The following is a 15,448-nucleotide window of genomic DNA, read 5'->3' as shown; positions in this document are numbered from 1 at the left end:
GACACCTGGAGTTATTCTATCGATGACAAAATATTTTTTTTCAAAATTAAACCTTGATAACTTGGGCCCTGTTTAGGTGTTTTTTTCCATTGATGACTGCCCCTGGGTGTTGGCATGACCCATCCATGCACATATTACCTTTCCTAAAGTTCTGTCTATAATTTGTGTCACTCTCCTCCTCCCAGGATTTTCAGATGAAGGTGAAAATGGAAAAAGAGCATGCCCAGCTATCCAACTTATTAAAGCAATCACAGCAGGAGTTGCAGGAGATGCAGCGCCATAGATCAGACATGGAAGACAAAGTGGAGCTTATTCAAAACCGTTACGCTGAACTGCAAAAAATGTCCAGGTAAACCCTTCATCCCTTCTAAACCGCTGCAAATAATACATAAACTATGCGTATGATGAAATGACGTTTGAATAACTATTAGTTTGTATTACAAGCAAAATGTATCACTGACCTGTTTACCTACCCGATGCAGAACTTCCTATCCACATGTTTATTCATAACAGATCCACTTTCCAAACACCAATCTGCCCGAGACTGCTGGTCATTGCACTGGAAGTAGCAGCTTCTCTTTTGATATGCCAGTAGTGAGACTTATTCTGTTTTTCCTAGCCCCTAACTAAACCCCATTTAATGTATATGGATTTTTTTTTTAAATGGGCTGCCTGCACACTCTCTAACCTATATAGTTTATTTTAGTAGTTATGATTCTCTGGGTTTGTGGATGCTATCCTGTTTTGGAGCATTTTTACAAATGAACGTTGGTCCTCCTAGCATCCTAAGCCTGCGCTTTTGCAGGTGCACTGATAATGGAGAATATTCTTCCACGTTACCAAGTTTAAATCTGTCCAACCATCTGTACATGGCAATGATGGGCAGAGAACTTTTGGAGGACAAATTAGCTGGTGGATGGGGCCCATAGAGTCCTTGCACTATAACGACTTGTCAGGATATTATATCCTATTGCAGAACTTAGGTCAGAATAAAAGGAAACCGCATAGAGTACATTACTGGTACTTAGAGATGCTGAGTTACACACAAGATAATAGGAAAAAATCATAAAACTAAGGTTAGGAATACAGAAGTATTGAGAAACGCGAAAACTAGCAATGGTCTGGGTAATAAAGATACTCATATTCAATGAAACAAACCAAAGTCAGTACCAGAAAGTCAGAAACACAGTGAAAACACGCTAATCGGGAAATACAGTGGAAACCACAACCGAGCAAAAGCACAGTTTATATGGTTATGTGCACTGTAATTGGTCCATGTCACCCCTACGAGACCGAACGTGCAATATTGAAGTCTCGGGAATAAAGTGGGCTGCCTGGAATATGCAGTGCCGCGACATGCCTCATTTACATAAAAATACACTCAATGCATGGGGTAGCGTCTTCTGTTACCGGACTGGGAGCCGCGTGTTTCTTCTTCCCGAATGATGTGGACATAGCATATAGCACTAGGACACCGCGTCTATCGGCTAGGCAACCTGACACTACTTCAATGAGCTGTATTGGTTATGGTACCTAGATGGCCCTTTTAAGATGTTTAGAAGTTAAGAGAGCAGCAATTCATGAACATATTGCATCAAGTCAACAAATAATTTAAGAAATCAGCAGTATTTAATGCCCCACCAATACATAATGTCAGTAAAACACATAAACCGAGTGGGAAAAGTGTTTCACTAATCAAAGAATCAATTCTGTTGAGCACCAAGAATAATGTATACAATGAGTTTCTGATACTTCCACTTTGTGAAATTACTGTTTTACTTTAAATATTCCTTTTTTGAAATAATGTCAAAATGCTTTTGTTTTAATTAATTTATTTTTGTGTGTGTGTGTGAGATGTCTAGTAAACATTCAGTTTATCGGCTGCGGTGTGAGATCTAACTTTATGGAAGTATTGTGGTAAACCAAATCTAGCAATTTATCTCTTACTGCAGTCACCTGGAGGAAGAGATTAGCAGAAAGCAAAAATGTATGAAGGAGCTGAACAGAGAAGAACAGAGAGTGGAACCAGAACTTCGTCTGGAAGACCTCACGCGGTCCAGCAGCCCTGAGCATCCAATCCCAGATCCTGTAAGTCCAGCCCTTTGTCACTGTGTGTTTTCTCTGACTGTTCATGTTTTTTGTAACCGTTTAAACAATTTACAACAATGATTACATTTGACAAGTGTTCTCATCACATACATGATTGAAAACTATATCATGACGTTGTTGAGTTTTTTTCTACCTTTTGGAAAATCTGATTCCCTACAGCAAAACACAGATGTATCCAGGCTTACATTGTCACCAGTGCATTACCAGGATGATGACCCCCACCTGGACACGTACGTATTATCATTTAATATTGAAGGAAATGGTCATGGCTTAAAGATTAATCCCTCATTCTCCATCTGTCTGAAAGTCTTTGATTCTTTGTCTATTGTTTTACTCCATTTCTTTCTTTGTTCTCTCTAATTTCTCCATATTTTCTTTCATTCCTTTTCATTCTGCTCTCCTTCCCCTTCCCCTTCCACTTCCCTTAGTCTCTACTATTTTTCTTCCCTTATATGCTTCCTTGGAGACCTCTGTCTATTCCATTTTCTTTCTTTATTCTTACAGTCTCTAGTGCTACCATCATTTCTCTTCCCCTTTTCTCTTCCCTTTTTCTCTTCCACTTCTCTTTCATTTCCTTTTTTCTTACCTACTGTCTTTTGGGCTCTCGCTTATTTTATTCTTCACTTATTTTCAACTTGTCTTTTTCCATTTCCTCAATTTTCCATCCCTCCCCTTTTTTTCTTTTTCCTTCATTCCTTTCCCTTGGGTTCTCCTTTTTTGTTTTCTTTCTTTGGTATTTAAAATACAATGTTATCAATCTTTATTGCACATAAACTAGAATTACGGGGACACTATAGGCCCTAGAACAACTACAGCTTAATAAAGTTGTTCTTGTGAGTATAGTCACTCCCTGCCTGCAGGCTTTTTGCTGTAAACACTGCCTTTTCAGAGGAAAGGCAGTGTTTACGTTGCTCCCTAGTGAGTGTGCAGCACTGACAGTCAGCGTCTCCACGCTCTGCATGGAGGTGCTAAATTTTCCCCATACAGATCTATTGATACAGTGCATTTCTATGAGGAGATGCTGATTGGGCAAGCAGGCGTTTGGCTCCACCCCTGTCCCCTTGATGATCTCAGCCAATCAAGTGCGTTTCTTATAGGAAAGCATTGGATTGGCTGAGATGATCAATTCTGATGATGTTAGCTAGAAAGGTGGATCAGGGGCGAGGCCAGCACTGGCACATAGAAATAAAGTAAGTTTTCTTACCTTTTTAAATTGGGGCCAAGCCACTTAAATGGTGGTTTTTACACTATAGGGTCATGTTGACTTTTTGGGTGGTGTGTTTGTTTTACATTTTTGTGTTTTTATTTCTGTTTTTTTAATAACCTTTTTAAAAACAAATTTCTGCCACACCCCTTTCTCTTTTCAGTGTGCGTCATTACATCTCGTCCCAAGGCTCCTCCATACAAAAAGCAAAAGATTTTCTACGGCTTCAGACACGCTCAATGTGCAGGCGGCAAACACTGCTGCAGGCAGCCAAGCAGCAATGGCGTCATGATGTGCGCGAAACTCAGGATCCAGAGAAATCAAAACTGCTGGAAGGGATGAAGAATAATATTGACGAGGTAACAATAGTGATAGTCTGCAGCCGGGGTGCCCAAATGGTAGATCCCCAGATGCTGTAGAACTACAACTCCCATGATGCTTTTCATGCCACTGGAATGCCTTTAAAATGACCAAGCATCATGCAAAGGGTAGTTTTTAAACATCTGGGGATCTAACCTTTGGACACCCTTGGTCTACAGTGGCTTGTGCTGTTATGATAATATTAATGCACCCCTGCCATTAACCCTCTTCCAGTATTGATATACCAGCCAAGGGGGAAATAAACATTTATAGTGATTTAAATGTTGACCACATTTTTTACAATTTTGTGATATTTTGATATACTGATATGGGAGGGTTAACATTTTCAATAAGCTCAAAAGTAAGTTATCCAGCAGGTAACCGAATGCCTGGGTAAATGTTACCACCCTTCTAGGTATGTTTATTGATCGGTTTGCTTTTAGTTTGTGTGTGTGTGATTATTAAAAATAATCATGCTGAGAATGTCAACAGTTTGAGCTCTCCTTAAAGGTAACTGTAAAATTTAATTGGACAATTTCAACTATGAAAGATGTAGATGGCAAATTCAGCTCCAGGTGTTCCAAAATGATCTAAACCATGCTCTCTAGACATGTCTGTATTCAATGTTATAAAATCTAATCCCGTCACAGCTTCTGCAAAGGAAATGGGCATTGTCACTGATAAAGAGCTGTTACCCATTTTATTTGTTTTCATGCTCATCGCTATACACTGGGTTTACAGATGGGCCTGTGTAAAGCATTTCCCCCTTGGGACATTCTTTTTTGGTTGTCGTTGTACTCCCACCAAGAGCGAGGAGGGGTTTATCTCTTTCTGGCAGTGTTAAGAATGATGCATCAGTTTACCCCTTTAGGTCTCTGCAGTAACCTTCTCTTATTTTTGTTTTTTTTGGACACTATGCTCCTCCTGTAATGTGAGAATCCCAAAGCTCTACATATTAAGGCCAGTAATAATGGGACATTGATGGGAAACATGTATTTTTTTTTTTTTCTGCACCAATGATTGGCATTGTGTCTGGCTTAGAATGGGATACTTCTGATTACTGGACTTTGGCCGTAAGTGGATTGCAGTCACATTATTGGTCAAGTCATTCTTTTTCCTTGTTAGCTGCAATCTCGTAGCACCAGAGACCGCAGCAGACATAAAGAAAATGTACACCCCAAACTAACCACTTCCAAATGATTAAAGGAATACTAAACCTGTGTTCCTGACCCTATAGTATTAACACTATTTAGGCTGCCCCCCACCCCCTTAAGTAGGGTTAAATCTTACCTTTATTTCAGCGCTGGGCAGGTCCGCCGGCACTAGCTCCGCGCCCGCTCCGCCTTTAAGCCAATCAAATTTTTTCCAATAGGAAAGCATTGGGAGGCTGATGCGCACACACATGGCAAAATGCAGAATTGGCCAATCAGCATCTACTCATAGAGATGTATTGAATCAATGCATCTCTATGAGGAATGTTCAGTATCTCCATTGAGAGTGTGTAGACTCTGAATGTCAGTGCTGCACTGACCCAGGAAGCCCCTCTAGTTGCCGTCTGAGTGACTGACGGTGTCCCTATGTAGCAATGTCAACACTGCCTTTTTTTTCTGAAAAGGCAGTGTTTACATTAACATGATTACAGGGGCATACTATACTGATTAGAGCAACTACATTAAGATGTGGATGTTCTGGTGACTATAGGGTCCCTTTAACAGTTTCTGAAATAAATTGCTACACTTGGTTCATTTATTTTGGAGTCTGGTTACTAAACTGTAAGTCATATGGAGGAAAATGACAGAGTTTGGCAAAAGGGATTTATTTTTCCACTTCTACTACTTGGCCTAAATTGAGCAAGTCCTGTTTTAGCTTGCTGTTTGGCAGATGGACACCGTGTATTTTCATGTTATTTACTGTTTAAAGTGATGTCTATCCACACGTTACTGCTGTCGGTGGGAAGGACATGCCCGGCAGCATGACGTGACCCACGGATTATGTTCTTGGACAGAAGATAAGCCTGCCTGTCAGCATTAGTTAAAGGGAAACGCCAGGCTCCCATACATTGGGTTACAGTTAGTTATGCTGGGTGGGTTAACGTTATTAAAGTGCACTGGGGAAGTTAGTGGTGTAATAACTTCCACCCCATTGTAAGTAGTAAAACGGCTTCAGAATATTTACACTTCCTTCCTGATGTCTACAAGGCGCCCCCTTCCGCCTTCACTATAACTTTCAGAGAGCTGGAAGCTCCGGTTTAGGAGCTTCTATTAGCTGCATTGAAGGCTAACTCATTGGCTGAGAGTGCCAATTGATTGCCGGCTTAGCTCAGACAGACAGTGTCCAGCTCTTTGAAGGCTGTTGTGGATGTGGGGAGCGGTGTCTGGCAGATCCGAGGTAAGAAATTAAACAATTCTAAAACAGTTTGACGACTTACATTGGGAGTTGTCAGGGTGCACCTGGCACCATAACCACTACAACATTATTTAGTAGTGGTTATGGTGTATGACGTGTTTCTTTAACCCGTTAAGGACCAAACCTCTGGAATAAAAGGGAATCATGACATGTCACACTTGTCATGTGTCCTTAAGGGGTTAAAGAGACACTCCACGTAGGGCTAGGTGACACTATTAATTGTTAGGTTTATATTATTAAAGGGACATTGCAGATTCCCATACATCTGATCTGCACTGTGTTGGTTAAATTCCACTTCTTTATACTGATTGGTTTATAGTAATCTTCTTTATTATTTTTATAGAATAATTAGTTTTAAGCCCATCCCTTCTGCTTTTCCCAATACTGCATTATTTTCCTTTTAGCTACAAAAAATACTGCTGTACTTGATGTCTGGTTTGGTCAGAGTTTATTTCAGATGCTGCACAGCATAGGAATCTGTAGCAAATACAGGGACTTCAAATGTTACTGTGCACTATACTAGAGTACATGTGGCATGCCCATTTGTCACTGTGAATACACCTTATTATATTGCTACCGACATATTACTAGCCATGTTCATTAGCTGGGTACATGTTTCCTTGCAGGAGGTACGAAATCTGGATGAGATTCAGAGCACCGTGGTGAAGGGACGGATTCTGGTGCAAGAGAAGGAGCATTGTTTGCAAGAACTACAGAGTTCTCTTCTTGAAGAGGTATGACGTTAGATGGTAACATTCGTTTTCTGTAGGTTGCATGTAAATGCTGTGTTCCTGTAGCATTCGAGTCAAGATGCAATGCTTGTGTTAGAATGATGGATGTCGCGATGGCTGAGTGACACGAGAATGTAGAATGAATATATTTTCCCTCTGCATACAATGTGTTCGCTACATAACAAGTTTCAATGCATTCTTTGAGAACTTCACTTGCATATACTTTCTGAAAGTGAGCCAGTCGTCAACTGAATTTTGTTCATTTTTTGTTGCCCCCTGATATAACAGAAATATTTTATTCAGATGAGCTTCTGTTGGTCCAGAAAAGAAGCTAATTTTCATAAAATTTTACTTCTGTTTCAAACAATGAACTCCCAGTCATGACATCATACGTGGACCTTTTGCAGATATCTTTTGCAGATGAACAATGGATCAAGCTTATAAAGTTATATTTTCTGTATTTTTTTTGGCATATGCCTCCTACTGGCCATATATGGAAGAGCGTCGGTGTCTTCCAGAATTGGATCATTTCTAAAATCTGCCTGTTACCTACTTTACTGGTGTGAAACATTGCAATCGTAACACTGGTTGGTGGCAAGGTTACTCCCCTGTTACATTTTAATATCACATAAAATTAGCATTGACTTTAGGAATCTATCTTCCTACAATGTTTGGATATCACACTCACATTATGGCCTCACTTTTAATACTTTTGGATAAGTGTTTCATAAGATTTAATATTGTTGAATAAAAATGAAAAATAATTAAATATTTAGAAATATATTTATTATATATATATATATATATATATATATATATATATATATATAATCATAATTTTTTTTTATTTAGTTTTTTTTTTTTTTGTTTAATTCTTTCTTTATTCTCAATCCACATAGGATGCAGGTATTGTACAGGTACAAATAGGTAAAAAAAAAGAGATATCAATGTACAATATACATGACATGCTGTTATTAGCGACAGTAGTGTAATCTCTAGTGGACTTTTTGTGTTTTGTATTTAAGAAAAAACATAAACAAAAGTAATTAAGTATAATGTGACTGTAAGTATCTCAGACTAGGTCCACTACCCCTACAGGATGTGTTGCAAGTAGAGTAAGGTTAGAAGTGGTAGCATAGGCTATGTTCCTTCGCCATCTCAAGATTTGGTGTGTATGTATGCCACTCACCCACAATGTTGAATTTGGAATGAAAGTTGGAGGGTCATGTAAGTGGCTGAGTAGTGTGAAGGGAGGAGATGCATCCCGAAGGGCTTTCCATCTGGTAACAAAATATTAGTAGTAATAGTTGGATATGTTAAGGTTATTATATACAAAAACAGAATAATATAAGGAAACCATACTAAACAAACTAAACATAACAGGATAAATGCTGGTGGTCAATGACCTTTCAGGGGACCCCTTCACCTCAGTGCTGCTGGTACAAACGGGCGAACCTTCACGGGGTCCCAGGCAGTCAACTGTGTGGCTGGAGCTTTGGGCAGTAAACCTGCCAAATCAGGAGACAGCCCGATCTTCTGGAGTGTGTCAGAGATTTAAGATGCCTCCAAGACTTTTAATGTCCCGGAGCTGTGGTCAATCAGGATACTTCTTAGGGCATTTTGTGCTTTGTCAGTTCCATGGTTAAAGGTCTCAGAGACCTGCGCCATTCCAGGGTCGGTCTAGATAAATCCGAGAAGAATGCCAGCTGGTGTTCTTCAAAGCTGTAAGGTGACTTACTGCAGATGGTGGTCATACACGCCTGCTTGTCAGGGCCATTTTGAAAGCGGATTATTACATCCCTGTTCACCTCTGTCACGCCTGCTATTTATTTTAATTCTTGGAGACCTTTATTTCCCACTCTTATACAGTGCTCTAAGGTTGTTCTCTTGTCATATTCTGTTATTTATCAAGGTGTCCTTTTTCCTTCCCGTTTCTCATTTTCTCTCTATCTCTGTACAGATTTCTGGGGAGGATATAACGAAAGGTACCAAAAATAAAAAAGCTGTGACATTTGACTTAAGTGACTCCGAGGACACCTGCAGTATATCAAGCAGTGACGCATACAAATGTGAGCAACTAATCCCTAATGTCATTATCACCTCTATAATGAAAAATCTCTAAAGTTCCCTTCCCATACCTACTGTTTTTATTACTGGAAATATCATGCTGAACTCTGAACATTTTTTCTTTCTCTACTGAATTTATTTTCACATTCTTTGGGAGTCCTTTCCATTTTGAGGTTCTGCTTTCCTTTTGGTTTCAAGTCTAACAATTCTTTGTCTTTACAGATGATATTCTTCCGTCACAATTTGGTAATTCACAGAGGGTGCAGAATCTGATCGACACTTTGCAACGTCTCACCAATGATCTCAACAAAGTCCTAACTCCTACAGGTCCATTCGCCTGTAACCCGCACTCCTCGCCTCTAATGCACACACAGTCTCAGGTACTGGCAGGCATGCCACTTTCTTCGTACATCACGCTAAACAGAATATCTACTCCTTCTGGTGCTCCTCCACCATCTAGGTGGGCCTGGGACAACAGGTTGCACTCAAGCCTTCCATCTACATCTACTCCCGCCACGCAGTCTGTCGATGCACTTTTGGAAGAAAAATGGCGCAAGTATTTCCCAGGTAAGGCTGGTATTTTGTTTTGCTCCATTAGGGTAAATATATTACTTACTGATTTTCTTTGGTAACTAAAGAATGATTTAACGCTCCTGATGAGCCACAGAATGAGAGCAGCATTGTGTCCAACCACACAGCCCTGCCCTAGCTAATCGGAACACAATTGAAACTTGATCTCATTTATACCCTGTGTATACATATATGAATTGTTTCTTAATAGTATTAGGACTCCAAATATCAAGTCCTAAAAGTTACAGTGGCAAGTCTGGTTGGCACATGAGTGAATATTGGCTAGTGGGCATTAAAAATCTTGATCTCTGATCGTATAATTCAGCCTGCCCATATACAATGCCTAAGGTCAGATTGCTAGGACTTCAGGTAGTGTGAGAGTCATTCTGATATAACTAAGAAGCGGGACTGCGTTCTAGGAGAGATCTGAAAATGCATAAAACACCCAAAAAATCAAAGGAATGAATGAGAACGATGTTTGTGTGACATTATTTAAAGGTGGGGTCTTGCGGAGGAGCAGAGCTATGCGCATGGCATCACAGATAATTTTGTTCTTGATGTGAAGAAAGTTCTCGACAAATGTCAATCACACCGTTCTCCTACTGTCAATCACACCGTTCTCCTACTGTCAATCACACCGTTCTCCTACTGTCAATCACACCGTTCTCCTACTTCTTGTAGACACCATGTCCTAAAGCTGTTCTATGACCTATTGTCTGTGCTTTACTGCCATTAGTAGATGGGTTAATGCAGTGGTTCCCAAACTTTTTAGGTTCAAGGCGCCGTTAATAGTTAAAAAAACATTTCCATGGTGCCCCAAGTCAAAATTTCTAGGTTTTATAATCTGTACAGCACTGCGGCATATACTGGCACTTTAGTGTAATGTAGAGTGTTGGTGTTTGAAGGGGTGCTTGAATATAGTTTTAGTTTTTTAATACAGGGGTGTGTTTGTATGTAATTTTTCTGTTTGATTACAGGGGTGTGTTTGTATGTCATTTTTCTGTTTGAATACAGGGGTGTGTTTCAATGTAATGTTCACATCTAAATGTGGATTTTTTTTTTAAATTATTATTATTATTTTTTTTTTTTTTACTGTGCATATGTGTAGTACAGGCAGGTGAGAGATGCCCCAAGAGCAGTCCTCCAACATTTCCCACGCTCAACATGCGGGGCACAAGATAGACAAGCACAATTTTATATTGATGTCAGGTATAAGCAAACGATTGTATAGTAAGATGCATATGTCAGGGTGAAATATTCAGAGGTGTGACGAAGGTAGAAAACATGACACGTGCCAGTATAACATTAACATGGAGATAGCAGGCTAGTAAGCATCATTTTCTGGTATAACATGCTAGATTTAAACAGACTGATAGCTTAATTGTATGCTTGCTTGCTTAATGACATGTTAGATTAACATAAATCAGATTATTCAGGTATAAAGTAGCATATAGGTAGGCGGTAAATCGTCCACATGAGTGATAACAAACATTGCTTAATGGGATGTACATTATGCGTTATGACATTATTGCCATTTCCTGGTTTGGTTATAACCGGTTGGATTTAACAAGCTAGGTACATCTCCTGAGTGCACAGTAGCATAATATACATTAGATAGGGTCACAGGCTATTCTGGTAATAACAGTCTGAGGCTCACAAGTCAAATGTGCACTAGTACTGCAACTAGGTTTGAGTATTTAGGCATGTAGACGTAGCACTAGGTAAACTGGGGTCTGTACTAGACCTTGCTCTTCAGAAGTGAGAAGAATCAAAAGCAAACATACAAACTATATAAACCACTGTATCCCCACGCACACAATCGCTACTTGGGTTGCAGTGTGGAGTAAGCCCTGCAGAGTTTAGACTTATAGAATAAAGTGATGAACATTTCCAGTGCTAGACATACATGTTTGACTCTTGAGTATGCTATGCGAACATTGCTGTAGCTGGTGCTCTGGTGCCGTGATAACACCCAACGGGGGAGGGGGGGGGGTCTGCCTCTTTGTGCTCCAGCAGTGGAGGCAGCAGGGAGACCGGCCCTATCTCCCCAGCCTCTCCCGCAAATAGGCCCCAAAGAAGCTTCGGGTTTTGACCGCCGGTCTAGTGCTGAGATGCCATAAGAGGTGTCTCCCGTGAGTGTATAGTGACTCCAGCCGTGTCGGAGCTTGTTTTCTTGGGAGCAAAGTTATTTTTGTTCGTTTGGTTTCTCTTTTCAGGAACTCACTTCATGTGCGACTTGTCTGCATTGCGGTCAGGCCCCGTCCCTGTGGATGTACTTTTGTGTGAAGGATTTGTGTTTGAGTGAAGAGGGGTGTGTTTGTATGTAACATTTGTAGGAGTGGGTTTGCATGTTGTACTGGTGTTTGACTGCTTGGATGTATGCACATACATACATACTTACACAGATATAATACACTGACACATACACACACCTTAACATATGCATACACTGACATATGCACACACAAACACACGGGTTCATGGACCCTGACACACACAAACACTGACACATGCACACTGACATACACATGCACCATGATACACATATGCACATCCTGACACACAGATGTGACACAGATACAAACAGAAGCACACTGACATATATATATATATATATATATATATATATATATATATATATATATATATATATATATATATATATATATATATATATATATATATATATATATATATATATATACACACACACACACACACAATCTGACATAAACACATACAAGTGATATTTTTTATATCTCCTGCCACCCTCCTGTTATCTTACCTTGTGTGTCCAGGAGGGTGGCTTGAGTGGAGTCCTGGTCCTGCTGACGACTGGTGGGAGTGAGATGTCGGGATCAGCTCTTCGTGCTTCTTCTCCCCTCCTCTCATGCTGCCTCTGTAGCCGCCTCCTCTTCCTCCTGTGCTGTCTCCCTACAAGAAGCTGGGAGGAAGTGACAAGCTTTCTGTCGACACTACAGGGACGCGGTCGTGGTCTTAAAGAGCCGCAGCACCTGCCCTCTGTTCAGCAGAAATGTTTCCCGTGCTATAATCATAGCAACGGGGAAAGATTTTGCAGCACCCCAGGGTGCCATGGCACACAGTTTGGGATAACCCCTGGGTTATAGGATGGAACCTTGAAATTAAAAAGAAGGTAGTTGTTTTTTTATGAGAAGCTATTCATTATTTTGATAAAGAGCTCATGAGTCCAGAAGAAATATTCTAGTGACTGAAATGAGAATAAGAATGGGCATCAGGTGAACAAATGGCTGAGGAGTTGCAACACTCCTAATATGCTATTGGAAAACAACAAACATACCATAAAAAAGTGAAATAATTGCATTTACTTGTGAGAACACAAGATTCAAGCTAGCTACTAGACAACCTTCTCTCTTACTCACACAAGTGAAAACTCTCTAGGTCCGAAGGAAAAATGCAGCCAAGGTATTCGCTTAAAAGTAATAGTACTTCACTATGATTAGCTTTTGGTCTTTTGTTTTTTCTTTGTCTATTACTGTTTAATGATATCAAGTGTAAATATGTTAAACATACTTTGAGGATGTTTCACAACATGCTGTTAATATTGGTAAAATACCTAAGAATAGGAATGTATTTTCGCGATGTAATTTTTTTTTGCACATCATAACTATAAGGGTTTAAATACAACTTTATCCTTTCTGTATTGTTTTGTCATTTCTGTGTGTTTCATTGAATAAAAAACTTGTGTTTGTCATGGGCCTCACTCACAGAGGCAAAGCTACAATTTAATTCCAAATACATCCTTAGATGTTACAACCAATATCTTGATTTTCCCTTCCCTTATTTTATAGGAGGGTCACCATCTCTCATCGAGAAACCTCAACAGACCGAGAATAAATTGGGATATGTCCCAGCTGGGTAAGTCATATATCTTAGTCCACACACATCACTGTATTAAAATGAAAATATTTGGAGACAGATCGAAAGGACCAGACTGAGAGATGTTTATTTTCATTGACTTCTGCCTTTGGCTCTTTGATTCCCATTGACTCATGTCTTTATGTAAAAACATCTTTGTACTGCTTCCCCTGAAAGTAGTCACAGCCCCCAAGCCCAGCATCCAATCCCATAAATCTCTGGAGATACAGGTTGAGTTGTAAAAGTCAAAATCTCTAGATATTTCATGATTGCACATCTGAGTTATGCAAGATTTGAGATCTTGAAAGCGACTGAAACAAACTGTGATTTGTGTGAAGTGATTTGATCAATGTCAGGTTGTAACGCGACAGATTTATTGATGGGTATCGGTTTAGGTAAATACAGTATTGCAGGCAGATTTTGTTTAACAGATTTAAAGACTACAGAAATGATATCTGAAACGTAGGAAACATATTTCTTAGCCGTGTTAAACATCTGATCAATTGTAGTTTCTTTTTCTATGCAGAGCGCAAGTTCGAATGATGCAGAATTCAGTATTCAGTGTGTCATCCACAGACAATCGTAGAATGCAAGCCATGATAGACACCAATAAGAAGTGGCTGGAAAACTTCAGGAATGACCCCAGAGTGTATCCTTTCTAGGAAAAAATAGGCAGAAGCTGTGAGCTAGACACAGAATGAATCTAACTAGTTTTTGTTCATAATGCATGGAATAGGGGGCATTCATTGGATGCCAGTATTGACGATTAAGGGAATATTTTGCTTATGACGACTGTGTACCCAGAAATAAAAAGGGTACTCACGAATCGAGTGTTTACTAATACGCATTAAGAGGAAATGGTTTGGCTGTAACTTGTATCCATTCCATTCTCCACTTTAAATTAAGCTGTGGTGTCTATGATGTCTCTAACATCTCCCTATTTACTGCTGGCTGATCACTCCATATTTATCAGTTTGACCTAAAACTGTTTGTTGTACTCTTAAGTCTCCACGTATGTGAGGTTTAGCTTTATTTTCTTTAACCCCTTAAGGACACATGACATGTCTGACACGTCATGATTCCCTATTATTCCAGAAGTTTGGTCCTTAAGGGGTTAAAGGTCTTGTGTCTTTAAGTATTTGCCATAGATTTCCATTGCTGTCTAATCCAGAAATGCAGTATCTTGGCAAATGCCTCCCAGTTGTGGTAGAGACTGTTAAATCAGGGTTGTTTGAAGTGTACCCCCCAAAAAGTTAATTTTAATTTATTTTCACTAGTTCCCATCTGTAATGTCAAAATCCGAATGAGCATGAGAAAGTTCCTGGTGGACGTGTCTGTGTTTTACCTTGACCTTTTTTCCAGCCCACTCCTCTCCCGAGCAAACAGAAAGCCATTGGGGACTGGACCGTTACAACTTGGCCTGGATGAGAATAATCAGATCAAAGTATTCCATTACTAGCTCAGGAGCAAACTGAAGAGATACTCTGCCCTTATAAATGCTGCTTACCTATCCCTCAGACAGGAATGAAGACTGGGGAATTAAAAACTCCAAACATCTGTAACCGCTCTTCACTATTTTCTCGGTTTCATTTGGGGTTCTCTGGTCGGCTGTAGCAGATTAGCCACTTGCAGTAAATGCTGTTACACAAGTCTGGCCACAGATACTCAACATTTTAAAATTGCTGAATGAATAACCAAATCTGTATATACGTTTCTAAGCTTTGTATTTACTGCCTGCCTAAAGCTAGTAATAACCAGAGCAGGCATTTGCATATATTTATACAGATTGTATATATTTATACATGTGTTTGTTTTGTTTTTTTGTTTGTGTTTTTTTTAAATATAGGGATTCAGGGAGAAATTATCAGACTATATTACATTCTATATAATTACTCATTATATAAAAAAGGAGTAATAACAGAGTTGTTATTGGTTAATACGCTCACACGTATATCACTGGTTACAGATACACTAGACAGACTGCGGTAATGCGGACATAAAACGTGTGTGTCTGAAGAGTCGCACGTGCATATTAGCAAGCAGTGACATATAACCTAATACTAAAGAGCAGCCTACAGACCTAGATTTTGTATATCAAATACAG

The 15,448-nt window shown here is 39.6% G+C and overlaps 1 protein-coding gene across 1 annotated transcript in view; it reads left to right on the top strand.

Moving 5' to 3' along the window:
* Positions 1-15,051, top strand: part of CEP164 (centrosomal protein 164) — a 41,903-nt gene extending 26,852 nt beyond the window's left edge. Inside the window, exons 21-30 of the mRNA XM_063435767.1 lie at positions 186-349; positions 1,953-2,088; positions 2,269-2,339; positions 3,477-3,672; positions 6,706-6,813; positions 8,771-8,879; positions 9,100-9,444; positions 13,278-13,344; positions 13,871-13,993; positions 14,707-15,051. Of these exons, the coding sequence (XP_063291837.1) occupies positions 186-349; positions 1,953-2,088; positions 2,269-2,339; positions 3,477-3,672; positions 6,706-6,813; positions 8,771-8,879; positions 9,100-9,444; positions 13,278-13,344; positions 13,871-13,993; positions 14,707-14,803 (1,416 nt within the window). The 3' untranslated portion in view covers positions 14,804-15,051. The remainder of the gene's footprint in view (positions 1-185; positions 350-1,952; positions 2,089-2,268; positions 2,340-3,476; positions 3,673-6,705; positions 6,814-8,770; positions 8,880-9,099; positions 9,445-13,277; positions 13,345-13,870; positions 13,994-14,706) is intronic.
* The last annotated feature ends 397 nt before the right edge of the window (positions 15,052-15,448 follow it).

The sequence above is a fragment of the Pelobates fuscus genome, chromosome 11 (genome assembly GCF_036172605.1).
Source record: "Pelobates fuscus isolate aPelFus1 chromosome 11, aPelFus1.pri, whole genome shotgun sequence".
NCBI classification, from domain to species: domain Eukaryota; kingdom Metazoa; phylum Chordata; class Amphibia; order Anura; family Pelobatidae; genus Pelobates; species Pelobates fuscus.
Note: the sequence above shows the minus strand (reverse complement) of the source record. Positions and strands in the feature narration are given on the sequence as shown.